We start from the raw sequence: 12,971 nt of genomic DNA on the forward strand, positions 1-12,971 counted from the left end.
TCAACAAGGTCAGCGTTGTAGTGCTAAGGAGAATGGGTAGAGGGAAGCAGCATGTCTGGCCGGGCAGTCACAGTAGGGAAAGAAGATTGGGTATTATTCATACTGAACTTTTTAGAAACGCACTTTGTTGAAGGCCTAATTGTATTGCAAGAGCACACACATGCACAGTAGTTCAACGCTGAAATATAATTATGTTCTAAGTGGGGACTCTAGACTCCTTCTGTGAAAAATCATCATTATTTCACATATAAATGATTGAGCTGCAGATTGATTCACTTTAATCTAACTTATTTCATCTATATGTATATTTTTTTATTTGCAGAACCATTTCAAAGTAAATTACACACATTATGACAATGCACTCCTCAATATTTCAGCATGAGGACATTCTCCTAAATAGCCATAATATCATTTTAGCATCCAACAAAAATCACCATAGTTTCCTAATGTCTTCTAATTCCAGCGCGTATTCAAATTACTCCAATTGCCTCCAAAATGTTTTTATAGCTGTTTATTTTTGAGCCAGGATCCCATCAAGGAGCCCCTGTTACATTTGTTATGTCTGTTCAATCTCTTTAACAGGCTCCCTCTTCCTGTTCCGTTTTTTTTAATAACAGTGACTTTCTGAAGAGTTCAGACTAATTGGAGAGTATCTCACAATCTGGATTTATCCGGTTGCTTTCCCAGGTCTTTACTTAATGTGTTTCTCTTTCTTGTGTATTTCTTCGAATCTGGAAGTTAGCTTTAGATTATTTTACTTTTTATGCACTGATATTGTAATCTCCTCCCCACCCTCAGGGTGCATTTGGATCGCACGCAATAAATAGTGCAGCGTTAGCAGTGGGAAGCAGGGGGGAACGTGGGAAGCGTCCACCTCCCTCTCGGCTGTGTTTTTTTAATTTTTTAATTAAAAAAAATTTTTATTTTAAAGATTGGCACCGGAGCTAACAACTGTTGCTGATCTTTTCCTTCTTCTCCCCAGAGCCCCCCAGTACATAGTTGCATATTCTAGTTGTAGGTCCTTCTGGTTGTGGCATGTGGGACACCACCTCAGCATGGCCTGATGAGCGGTGCCATGTCTGCGCCCAGGATCCGAACCTGTGAAACCCTGGGCCACCTAAGCAGAGCGCACAAACTTAACCACGAGGCCGGCCCCTCGGCTGTGTTTTATCCGTGTGCTTTCTTCCAAAGCGGCACTGATATCTCCCGTGCTGGGTGAGAGACAGGCCTGGGGGAAGAGGTCTGTGCGTGCTCACTTGCCCTTTCACCTCTGGAGGTGCCTAGAGAGTTTGGCAAGCACCTCTCTCGCAGACACTGGGGAATGAAGGGCTAGAATGGTTTACTCCATACGGCCTTTTGCAAGGGGTAGAGAATACTCTCTGATTTTCCCACTGTTAGTAATGCTAACACTGGGTTCACGTAATTTTTCCATTGTAAGGGTACTTTGTGCTTACAGTAATCTGTGAGCTGGTACAGTATGGATATCTGTTTCACTATCAACCTTTTACCTAATGCTTTTACCTTTTGCTGAGGAAGACTGGCCCTAAGCTAACATCCATGCCCATCTTCCTCTACTTTATATGTGGGACGCCTGCCACATCATGGCTTGACAAGTGGTACCGTGTCCGCACTCGGGATCTGAACCAGTGAGCCCTGGGCCACCAAAGTGGAACGTGTGAACTTAACTGCTGCGCCACTGGGCTGGCCCCGACCTAATGGTTTTAGCATCCATTGATGATCCTTGCCTGAATCAGTTATATTCTTAGAGATTTCAATATGGTGATTTCACTCAAATATTCCTCCTTTATTGAGAAGTTAGCATTACTCTGTAAAGAACAGCTTTCCTTCATCGTTTGCTGCTGTCTGGTTATCCTGAATTAGGATTATTATTGTAAAGGTAGGGCAAAATATGTAGGTCTTTCCCTTTATTAATTTTAATAAGTTATTGTCTAATGATGGCAAATGAGGTTTTAAATTTTTTTTTTTCTTTTTCGCTCTGACAATCGTTATGGACTTATGAATTTGTTAATGTGTTCCAATCAATTACACTCTTGTTCTCTTTGATTCTCACATTGTTCTAAATTTGGCCTGTGGAAGCTCTTTCTAATAGAGTTTAAGAGCTGGAAGGAATCTTAGAAATCAGCTAAACCAAATCCCTGTTTTATAGGTGAGGAAACTGAGCTCAGAAGTTTGTGACATTGTAATGTGTCACAGCTAGTTAGTGGCAGGGCAGAGATTAGGATCCAGGTCTCTTGAAGCCACAGCTGGTGCTTTCCCCACTGTTCTAAGAGAGAGAGCTGCAGGAAATCTTGCTTTTGACTTCTTACCAATAATATCAAGCAAAATGAAAGAAAATGGACCACCTGTTTGCAATCATACATTTTTTGTATTAAAAGATATTGTCTAGGGCCGGCCCGGTGGCGCAGTGTTAAGTTCCCACGTTCCGTTTCAGTGGCCCAGGGTTCGCCAGTTCAGATCCCGGGTGCGGACATGGCACCACTTGGCATGCCATGCTGTGGTAGGCATCCCACATATAAAGTAGAGGAAGATGGGCACGGATGTTAGCTCAGGGCCAGTTTTCCTCAGCAAAGAGAGGAGGATTGGCAGCAGATGTTAGCTCAGGGCTACTCTTCCTCAAAAAAAAAAAAGAAAAAAGAAATTTTCTAGTCCAGTGGGTGGCAAATTGAATAGATTAATTATCTGCTTTGTTCAGAAACAGCAGAGCAGCACCACTGTGGGCTGGGTGTGGGCCGTCTGAGAGGTGGGTTTGGCTTGGACAGTTTGGTGTCTATAGGTTGAATTTGTCTTGCAGTCACATTTTCCTTGACCCACACAGAGTTTTGAAAATTTGGAATCCATTACCATTATAGAAAAGTAGTGATTTCATATACAAATGTGAGTGGTTAGCATCTCTAAAATATTTGCAGCTATCTGGCAACATTGGGCCCCCATTGTGATGTAGCAGCAGTCAGTGGGAGTGGAAAAGCGTATTAAATGGGCATGCCCTTCCAGCTCGCCTCCTGGCCACTCCCTAACATGTCCTTTACATATTTGTTGTTGGATGTCTGGTGGTGTGCTGTTTTCCTGCCTAACCTGGTGAGCATTTCAGATAGTGAGCCTTTAGATAGTTAGAAGTGAAGAATTCTAGGAAGGTTCTTGCAACAAAGTCACAGATTGAAGCTGGTATCAATCATACAGGCACACGCGAACAGCAAGAAAATGGTAGAGCTGACAGTTTTCCTGCTGCTTGTCTGAGATCTTTGGCAGCTTGAACACAGAAAGTAAAACCGATGACAGGAAGTCAGTTACAAAATTTTGAAATTTTCAAGAAGATAGTTCAAAATAATTGGTTTTCTTTCTGTGGTTGATTATGACCCTTTACCATAGGTGTTTAATATGCTAATGCATGTGTCTATATAAATTATGTTATAATGAATCATATGAAAAATTTTCGTTTTTTACCTTGAAGATGGTCAAATATTGGCTATTTCGTATGATTCAACTAAAAGAAAAAATAATTACATATATATGGGGTGTGTGCCCCAAATCTTTCACGGGGTGTGTTACCCAAGCAGGTCTGAAGCCCACTGAGGTAGAAGAAGCTTACTCTTAGGTTAGAATTTCCATGGGAAATGTTTAGTCAATAAAACAATGTATACAGTAAAATTACAAGAAATTGCTGTTTGTATAGCAGAAACAAGAATGAACCAAGAGTTATAGAAAGGAGTGGGTAGTGGGTGCTGGGACCCTCAGGGAAGGCTTCAGAGAGAGGGTGGGTGTCCCAAGTATAAAATCTTCATCAAAAGCCAAATATAATTTGTTTCAATTATCTTCCGTGTCTCTTACCACAAGTATTGTGGATATATAAGAGTTGGCTATTAACATTTTTGTAACCTTGCAGCCACAAAATCTTAAGTTTATTTGGTTAAATCATTCTAACACACACTCACTAGTGTGCTTTGAAGGCAATCTCATCAAATCCAGAGAGCTAAATATCCTTATAAATTTGCCCCCTCTGTCTGTGTTTTTATGTCATTGTCTTTCAAACTGTGGATTGCAACCCACCGGTGAGTTGTGAAATTAATTTATTGAGTCAAAAGTAGTATTTTTCAAAAAGGGCAGTAAAATAGAGTCAAATATGGGAGTATGTTGTACAGGGTAAGGGCAGTATTATTTCAAGAAATTTATATTTTAGTTTTATGTCTGTGTGTTTCTGTGTGTTTGTGAATATGCTATGCTGAGATGCAAAATGTGTTTCTTACTATGGGCTGAGGAAAAACCTGAAAGCCATATTTATTATAGTTTGGTAGTTTGAGTTTATGCTAGAGTGATTGTTCACTATTAATAATGTCATTAAAGTTAGAGTCCTCCTGATTCTTACTTTGAATTTTCAAAGCTGTGAGTCCTCTAATAATCTTAGAGGCCTGCATCCAGGCAGGCTTGTTTTCTGATCCCAGTGCATTTCTTTGGGTTTCCATTTCTCCCCTTGCAGTATTTTGAACACTACTGAATTGATCAATTCAATTTATTTTCCTCTAAATTTGTACTCAACGAGGAACTTTCTGGCTTGGATAGATCAGTTGTGTTGGGAAGTGTGTACTCAGGTTATTACTTACCTTCTGCAGTTATTGATGAGGCTTACCCATGACAAAGTGGAGTAAAAAGTTGAACTACGTGCATTGATATCAAATGCTCAAATTTATTACCAAAAACACACCTTATTTTCTGGTCAGCCCTCCAGATTGGTGTTAACATCAGGCAGTCAGTTTCTTCATTCAGTTCAGCAGTCACCCTGTTGAGTGACTACGGTGAGTAAGGCTCCGCCCGTGGATTTGCTGAACGTTGTAGTTGGTGGAAAGCTGAGAGGAGAGGCTGCCTGGGCACCGGGTCGTCCAGCTACTTGTCAGGGGGCTTGGGGAAGGGGACAGTGCCTGAGCTGTCTGCTCAGGATAAACCCCTGGTTCCTAATCCTTTCTCTGACCTTTCCTAGGTGGTTGACCTTAACCAAGCACATTATTTAAACTCTTTGAGTCTCAGATTCTTTTGTTGTTAAAAGGGGCTATTCTCACATAGGATTATTTGGAGCATGGCACATACTATTTCAGTAAGTATTAATTTCCCTCCCCTCTTCTTTCGATTCTTAAACAGCTTTGCTTAAAGGCCATTAAATACTGGTAGGGTCCCATGTTGAGGTGCGAAATGGTTATGTTTTAAAGAAAGCATCTTTGGGGCTGTTGTGTCTGTCTGAGAAGTGATGCTGAGTGCCAGGTTTAGCATGAAGTGGCTAGTGAGGCATGGAAGGATGGAGAAGCAGAGCCAGCTCCAGCCTCTCTGAAATTTTCTCTCTAAACTTTGCATCAATGACTCTATGTTGTTATAAGTAACGGTCTCCCTGTTTCTTTTGTGTGCTTGTGCTTGGGTTATTTAGGATTATAGTCTTGATTTGAGGAATCTCTGTAGCTATTTTCTGCCCCCAATTTACCATTAAAGAACAGATCTTCGGGACTCTGCCATTATTTGTGGCTTCTCAAGACCTCTTTCTTTATCTGTAAAATAAGGGGCTGGGTTAGCTAGTTGTAATTCCTTTGAGCTTGAACATTTTACTATTCCCAGGAGTTGGATTTTCTGTTGTTCATTAAGTAATTTGTATTCCTGGAAATATTGCGTTGGTGGTTATTTTTCCCCTAACAATGTTCATCAAAAGTTCCCCTGGAGATTTTGTGGCTTTTTCTTCCTCCATCTCCTTGTGGAGAGAAGGGTCGTACAGAAGAATAGTCATTGAAGGATGCTCACAAAGGCCCGAGTGGTTTGTATCCTCTGCATGCATTTCTGCACCGTCTGTCTGGACAGACACACCCCGACTCTTGTCTCTCCAGTCCCTGGATTGGGTGCCATAGTGAGAAGAGTGTTGTTTACCCTTTGAACTTCCCTGGGGCCCAGCCACTCCTGGTCTCACCTGGGAACTTGTCCAGTGTGGCTTCCTTCCCACATCCACTCCCAGAGATCCTGATTTTTTTTTTTAAAAGATCATCTTTATTTTTTCCCCTGCTTTTTCTCCCCAAGTCCCCTAGTACCTAGTTGTATTTCTAGCTGTGAGTCCTTCTAGTTGTGGCATGTGGGATGCCACCTCATCATGGCCTGACGAGTGGTGCCATGTCCGTGCTCAGGATTGGAACCGGTGAAACCCTGGGCCACTGAAGTGGAGCGCACGAACTTAACCACTCGGCCACGAGGCCGACCCAGAGGTCCTGATTTTAATAAGCCCAGGCTTCTGTATTTGACACGAGACGCTGGTGATCTCACGCAGGTGGGCTTCAAAGCACACGCTTGGAGAAACCCTGGTACGTGCTTGGAGAAACGCTGGTCTAGAGTGTGCCCCCTTGGCTGTTTCAAAGAGTGGCAGGAGAATTGAAACCTTATTAATGAACAGTCTTCCTTGGAGAATGGCAAGCCTACTTCTTTCTTGTTTATCATTGGGGTGAATTTATAATTTTTATGGAAACCAGGTGATTTTCTGCCTGGTGGGTTGTCTCTCAAGTCAGGCAAAACTGAATGCCTATGGTTTTAGGACCACTTGCCACAGGCGGCAGAGGATGGAAACGTAAGTACAGTGTTCAGTGCCCTGTCAGAACTTGAATGTTAAAGAGTTTAACCCTCTTCTGTCGGCTCCTGTGTTGTGGATTTAAGCTGTTAGGCTAAAAACAGATTAAGCTGGATTTTAACTATGTAAATATTTTGTGTTATGTAAATTAGTTAATATTTTCAATGTGTCTTAATCATTGGGCATGAAGATTTGGAGAAAAACAATTTTCCAGAAGATAAATAGTAATTTTAGTAACTTGATTATTGTACTAATCCTTTTTCAATATAATTATCACTACTCAGGGTGAAAAGTTTGGACCATTTGCTGGAGAGAAGAGAATGCCTGAAGATTTGGATGAAAATATGGATTACAGGTTGATGTGGGAGGTGAGGATGTGTTGATATTTTAAATATGCTTCTCTTTACACTATTTAATGCATTTACAAGCCTGTGTTAATAGATATTGATTCCAGTTGACTATTTAAACATTTAAATGTTCCATTAAGGAAACTGAGTAACTTAAAGTTAAGCACTAAAAAAAAAGTACTGTTGATATACCTTAATAGACAGTTCGTCTAGAACTCTGAAATTTATTTAGTTCATTATCGAAAAGGAAATTTTCCATGCATAAGGATGTTTGGATTTCAAAATAACCATGTTCTTGTACTGGATTTAGAATTTGATTTCTGTAGATGAAATTGTACTTTAACTTTTTATTTCCCTATTGTGGTTCTAATTGTATAGAAACAATTTTGAGCTCCATGTTGGAATGAAAATCTCACCTTAAAATGTTTCTTACCTTTAAAAACATGTGTTTAAAGAACTATCACACTTATCTTTTGCAATCTAAAGCTTCTCTAATCTATATATGCAAATGTGTGTCTGTATATTAGGAGAATTTTCATCCTAGTTTGTGCTCATCATATTTGTTGCTGTTCTTTTCTAGTCATTAGAAAAAGAAGGGCCTGAGGGATGGAAATAGAAGAGTAAAGGTATAGAGATTGTTGGAACAAAAAAGTGGAAAAGAAAACTCAGTCCCAAAGATTGTATTTGGTGGGTTCCATGAGGATGGTGGGAGTTGAGATATGTGTAGGTGGGGCCAAGAGAAGGAGGATCATGAAATCAGAAAGGGGTAGAATCCTGGAATAGAGAACTATATGTAAAAAGTCTCTCCGAGTGTGTGTTTATCAGTTAGGGTCTCCAGAGCAACAGAACCAATAGCATGGAAATCTATATATATTTCAAGGAATTGGCTCACATGATTGTTGGGGTGGCAGGATGGAATCTGTAGGGCAGGCCCACAGGCTGGAAACTCAGACGGGCGTTGATGCTGTGGTCTTGAGGCAGAACTTCTCTGGCTAACCTCAGTTTTTGCATTTAAGGTCTTTGATTAGATGAGGGCCGCACACAGTATTGACGGTAATCTCCTTCACTTAAAGTCAACTGATTGCAGATGTTAACCACATTTACAAAATACATTCACAGCAACACCTAGATTAGTATTTGAATAAATAACTGGGTACTGCAGCCCAGCCAAGTGGACACCTGAATCTGTCATAGTGTATTATCCACAAGCAAAATATATTTTTTAAGCATCACCTATATTGCTGGAGGTGGCGAGAAGGGTGCTTTATTTTTTTAAAAATGCAATTAAATTGTTTTCCTAAAGATTGGCACCTGAGCTAACATCTGTTGCCAATTTTTTTTTTCCTTCTCCTCCCCAAAGCCCCCCAGTACATAGTTGTATATTCTAGTTGTGAGTGCCTCTGTTTGTGCTATGTGGGACGCCACCTCAGCATGGCCTGATGAGTAGTGCCATGTCTGCACCCAGGATCTGAACTGGCGAATCCCTGCGCTACCGAAGCAGAGTGCGAGAACTTAACCACCTGGCCACGGGGCCGGCCCTGGAGAGTAGCGTGCTTTAAAAGATTCTTGAAAGATTTCTGCAGTGCAGGTGATGGAAAATGGAAATTCATAATTCAAATGGAAAATGTTATTGATATTGCCTTCGTGCTGTTTTCTTTCTTTTTATGAGTCTAAAAATATTTTTAATGGTTTTCACTATTTTTCTATAAGGTGTTAATTTTCTCAGCAGTTAATTTTTTTACCGTGAAGGTTTTCAGAAATCAAACATTTATGTGGCTAAAAAAAATTGATAACCTAAGTAAGTCATAAATGATAAAAATAGCAATTATTTAAGAGGCTATTAATGGCTTTTGATATTTGTTTTGTCTCTGAAAATTTTAGTGTGATGGTTAGGCTAATGTTTTGCACAGCTGTTTGTGAAGCATTGTTAAGCAGATAATAATTTTTATTTTGGAAGGACTTGCATGTAGGAAACTTAAGAAGACGACTTTTTTGTACACTTAAACTTATATAGTTCTGTATGTCAATCTCAATAAAACTGGAAAAAGAAGGCTGGTTTTGTACTATTACATAGTTAACAGTGCAGCAGCAGATCAGCCAGTTTTGTGTCATTTAGTCCCGTGGTTCTTTAATGTCTTTACATTATTATTTCGTTTTTGCCACTAATATCCCCAGTCTCCCTCATTCTGCCACCCAAGGAGCTATTGATTTTATACGTTTTATGTTCAGCCAGTGTTACGTTCACATAATGATTGCTGTTCTCTATTTTATTTTACTCCTTATTTAATATTCATGTTAATAAAATCAATATTCGTTTTGAGTAAGTCATATTTGTACTTTGTACATATTTTAGAAAGATATTGATGAAGAGTCTTCCTGACCCCTTCAAGCCTGCTCTTTCACCTAAGACCTCTGATCCCTTTAACCCCTTGGCTCGTGTACCTTTCCCCTCCGTCCTCTGGGTCTTCCTCCTCGTAGTCTGGTCTTCTGTGTGGATTGTCAGCCATCCTCTGCTTGGTCCACTTGTGCCACTGGCCAGGGCTGGGGAAAGAGCTCGCTTTGTATGTCTTCTGGGGGGGACACTGAAAAAAAGATCAGCACCGATTGAACTGCAAAGGTTACTGCCTGCCAGCTGTAATCCTAGTCCTTATTATGTTAACTGAGTGAGCTGCTTCCCAGCCTTGAGCTATACTATTAAAGTCCTTTCTATTATTTTAGCTTTGGAGGTGCCAGGATTCAGAGGGAGCACAGAGAAAGGAGAATGTTTCCACTACAGTCTTCCCCTCGTGGACCCTTTGGGGCCTCTTGTAGGGAGGTAATGAGCCTCTTGGCTTCTGGTGGGTGAATTGGGACTGCTTCTTTAAGTCGTTTCCAGTATGCCCCATAGCTACAAAGCCACCACCTGCACTTCTCTAGTGGGAGTCGTCCTCCTCAAGCCGATAGTTACCTATGTTGTGGTTATGGAACATGAGCCAGATAGTGGGGATAGTGTCTGCAAAATGATGTCATGTGAGACAGCATATGGCATAGCTCTTCCTCACTTTATACTTGAGGTGCCAACAGTGCTGGTGGACAGGGCTGGGACCCCTGGATGGCCATTTCATACCAGGGAACTTGGAGGCGCCAGTTACCATTGAGCCCCTTGGTGTGTGTGAGCCCCTGTTTGGGACAGGGAATAAAGGCATCTGAGGGGATCCATGGGGAGCAGTGACATTGTCTGCTGCAACCTCCCGCTCTGCCTCTGAAGGTGCAGCTTGCACGTTACCGATGCCACCGCCTCGGAGCGTTCCCCAGCACCTCAGCCTCTGTCTGTGTTGGCCGCAGGATTTGAGATGGGGGCCTTGAAGAGACTCAGTCTCCTCTGTCCTTAAGTCTTCGCGATAACCTCAGAATTTTACTTTTCTTTTAAAATTAAGTGTATTAGCAGAACAATTCTGGATTTCTTAGGCCTCAGGCCAATTGTAGAGCTTGAAGTTGGAAACCAGCGCCTGGTTTAAATGCTTCCAGTGATCACTCAGTGGCATGTGCCCAGGTGTCTGTATCGTGTTCTGTTCTTTCCTTGATTAGATGTCTTCTGCTGTTGTCCAGGCGGTTTGGAGCTTGGGATGCGTTTCTTTCCACTCTTTACCTGCTCACATTTGCTGTAAGAGCAAAATCCATTCATGTCCTGTTGCTAGAACTCTCGGTGATCCTTTGTTTTTAAATCTCCAAAGCCTTCTCTTTCTATAATATTTTCTTTGTATTTCAAACCACAGTTCAAATACCTCCTTTCCAGGCACTGGCTCTTATGATTCCAGCACAGACCTTTAAGTTTTGGCACCTATGGAATGCACACAGATTGTACATTTTCCTTGCCACCTTCTTAGCCTATTATTCAGGTATTCCAAAGTGGCTGCTGGTGAATCCAGTCTCTGCTTGAATCCTCCAAACAGCTCTGCTTTTGGCAGTGGGTCTTCCCTTCTTTTTCCAAAGCGTCCTCTTACATTGCCTGCAAGAGGTTTTTGTGTAGAAACTGGCCTGGTAAGTTCTCAGAATTTGGCATTGTCCTGACGTTTCCAGTCGAGTCATTCATTCCCGAACTTTGCATCTATTCTGAGATCGTGAAGGTCTCAGCCCTCTCCTTCTCTGTCTCCTCCACTCTTGCTGGACCCGTGTTTGCCTCTCCGTCTCTGAGCAGTTCAGCTGGTGCAGTTGGGTTTTCAGTGCTGTGATCTGATGCAGGTTGAGCCAGAACCCATGCCACAGTTTAGAAATACTGGATGGTCTCCTGTGGGCAAAAAGTTCTTTCTGTTAGCCAGTTAAGAACTCGCATGCAGAATCCCAAGGAGCCAGATAAATACTTGAGATTCAAGTGAAATATCCAAATTCTGGGTTATGTTTTTATAGGAAAAAATAAATCTATTTTACTTAGATACAGATTGATTTCTTACAATTATGTCATTGATAGCTTAGTAGAAAAGTATCTGTCTCAACACAAGGACATTAGGAAAACAACAAAACAGGGCTTAACTTTGCTTTTTAAAAAGGCTAAGCTCTTACTTTTAAGGAGCCTGTGGTCTTGGAAGGGTTCCAGAAGTAACACATTGTGGGACACACCAAGTACAGTGAGAGCAGTCTGCTTTACCTGCATGAGCCTGACTTAATGGTACTTAAAAAGTTTTACGTTAGTTTATTTTTCTAAATCTATCCCTTTGAGAGCTGATGAGGGAAACTATATTTCTTACATCTGAGGCCAGTGGAATTACCAGGGCGATTAGTCATTACTGTCTGCTAGACAGCTGTATGTTACAAAATGCAAAATAGCAAATTATCCTAGTTTTATCTTTGTTAGCAGAAAAGATTTTGTACCTCTGGATAAATAAAATGTTTTAAAAAATATAATTAGCAAAATATATGATTACAAGATTTGCAGGTGTTTTTGTAAGGATTGTTAATCTCCTACAGTTATAGTAAATTGTTATTGCAAATTAAACGTACATACCAGGTGAGCTTGGGCCCCTTCTGTTTTTGGAAACTTTCTTCCCAACCCCTAGTCCCCACTTCACTTATACATTGGTGATGGTCCCTAATTAGTAACACCTCTCCCCTTAGTTCTAACCAAGGAAGAACAGATAGGAGCCAGATGAGGATTAAAATATCTACCTCATTAATGAGCACACGATAACTCTCTAAGTTCATGGCTCCAGAAAAGCTGGATTGGAGAATGTGACTAGGATCCAAGGTCAGAGTGTGGAATTTATACTCTGCTGCTTAATTCTTGATCTTTGTACCACATGTGGCAAGAGTTGGGCCTGCAAAGGAGATTCTGAATAGATTTGCTCCTCAGCTGCATGGAGAATTGTGGCCTGACTCACAGACTCAGTTTACAGCATATTTAGAATGGGGGATACCAGAGAGTGTGGGAGAAGGACAGGTGTCAGCCTGCTGTGGAAGGCATACCCTGAGTCTGATGGCGGGTCTACTTCCTACATGGCCGGGCGTTGGGCATAGAGAGGAATGACTATCAGGGTCTCGACAATCAGCTGAAGAGAAGGAAGTGAAGGAGACACACCCTGTCTCCTGGAGGAGAAAGTGAGGAAATGTGAACAGGAGGAGTAAGAGCTCTTGACTGAGAATTCGTGCACGTAGAGTTCGTTTCTCTCTTTTCTCATACTGAAAAATGATGAGGCCATTTGAAGTTCTTTACAAAACAAAAATAGGCGGGTAGGTGAAGGCTGATAGAAACAGGAAGGATACCAGAGTCAAGGGATCTTCAGTCTGATTGTGCCTTCAGGATGCAGTAAAGCCCTTGTTCTCTTGGGGCTTATGTTTCAGTAGGGAAAGATAGATGTAAACACCTTTAATAAGGAATAAAATGATAGGTAGTGATATGGATATAAAGAAAATAGGGCAAGAAAACTTATCTCAAATAAGAGATACTTAACTTGAACACATTGATATTACTGCTGAGAACAATTACAAAAGACGGATTAAATATAAAAATAGTTTGTGTAAGGCCGTGAAAGAGTTGTGAAAGCAAGAAG

General features: G+C 41.2%; 1 protein-coding gene across 7 annotated transcripts in view; it reads left to right on the forward strand.

Moving 5' to 3' along the window:
• The window catches only part of PRDM5 (PR/SET domain 5), a 186,687-nt gene that overhangs the window by 13,527 nt on the left and 160,189 nt on the right, over positions 1 to 12,971 (forward strand). For all 7 annotated transcript variants that reach the window (XR_011537227.1, XM_070609212.1, XM_070609210.1 and 4 more), the window contains exon 2: positions 6,886 to 6,969. Coding sequence is in view for 6 of the 7 variants with exons in the window: in XM_070609212.1 (XP_070465313.1) it covers positions 6,886 to 6,969 (84 nt within the window). In the remaining variant the exon portion in view is untranslated. The remainder of the gene's footprint in view (positions 1 to 6,885; positions 6,970 to 12,971) is intronic.

Source organism: Equus przewalskii, chromosome 2 (genome assembly GCF_037783145.1).
Source record: "Equus przewalskii isolate Varuska chromosome 2, EquPr2, whole genome shotgun sequence".
Taxonomy (NCBI): domain Eukaryota; kingdom Metazoa; phylum Chordata; class Mammalia; order Perissodactyla; family Equidae; genus Equus; species Equus przewalskii.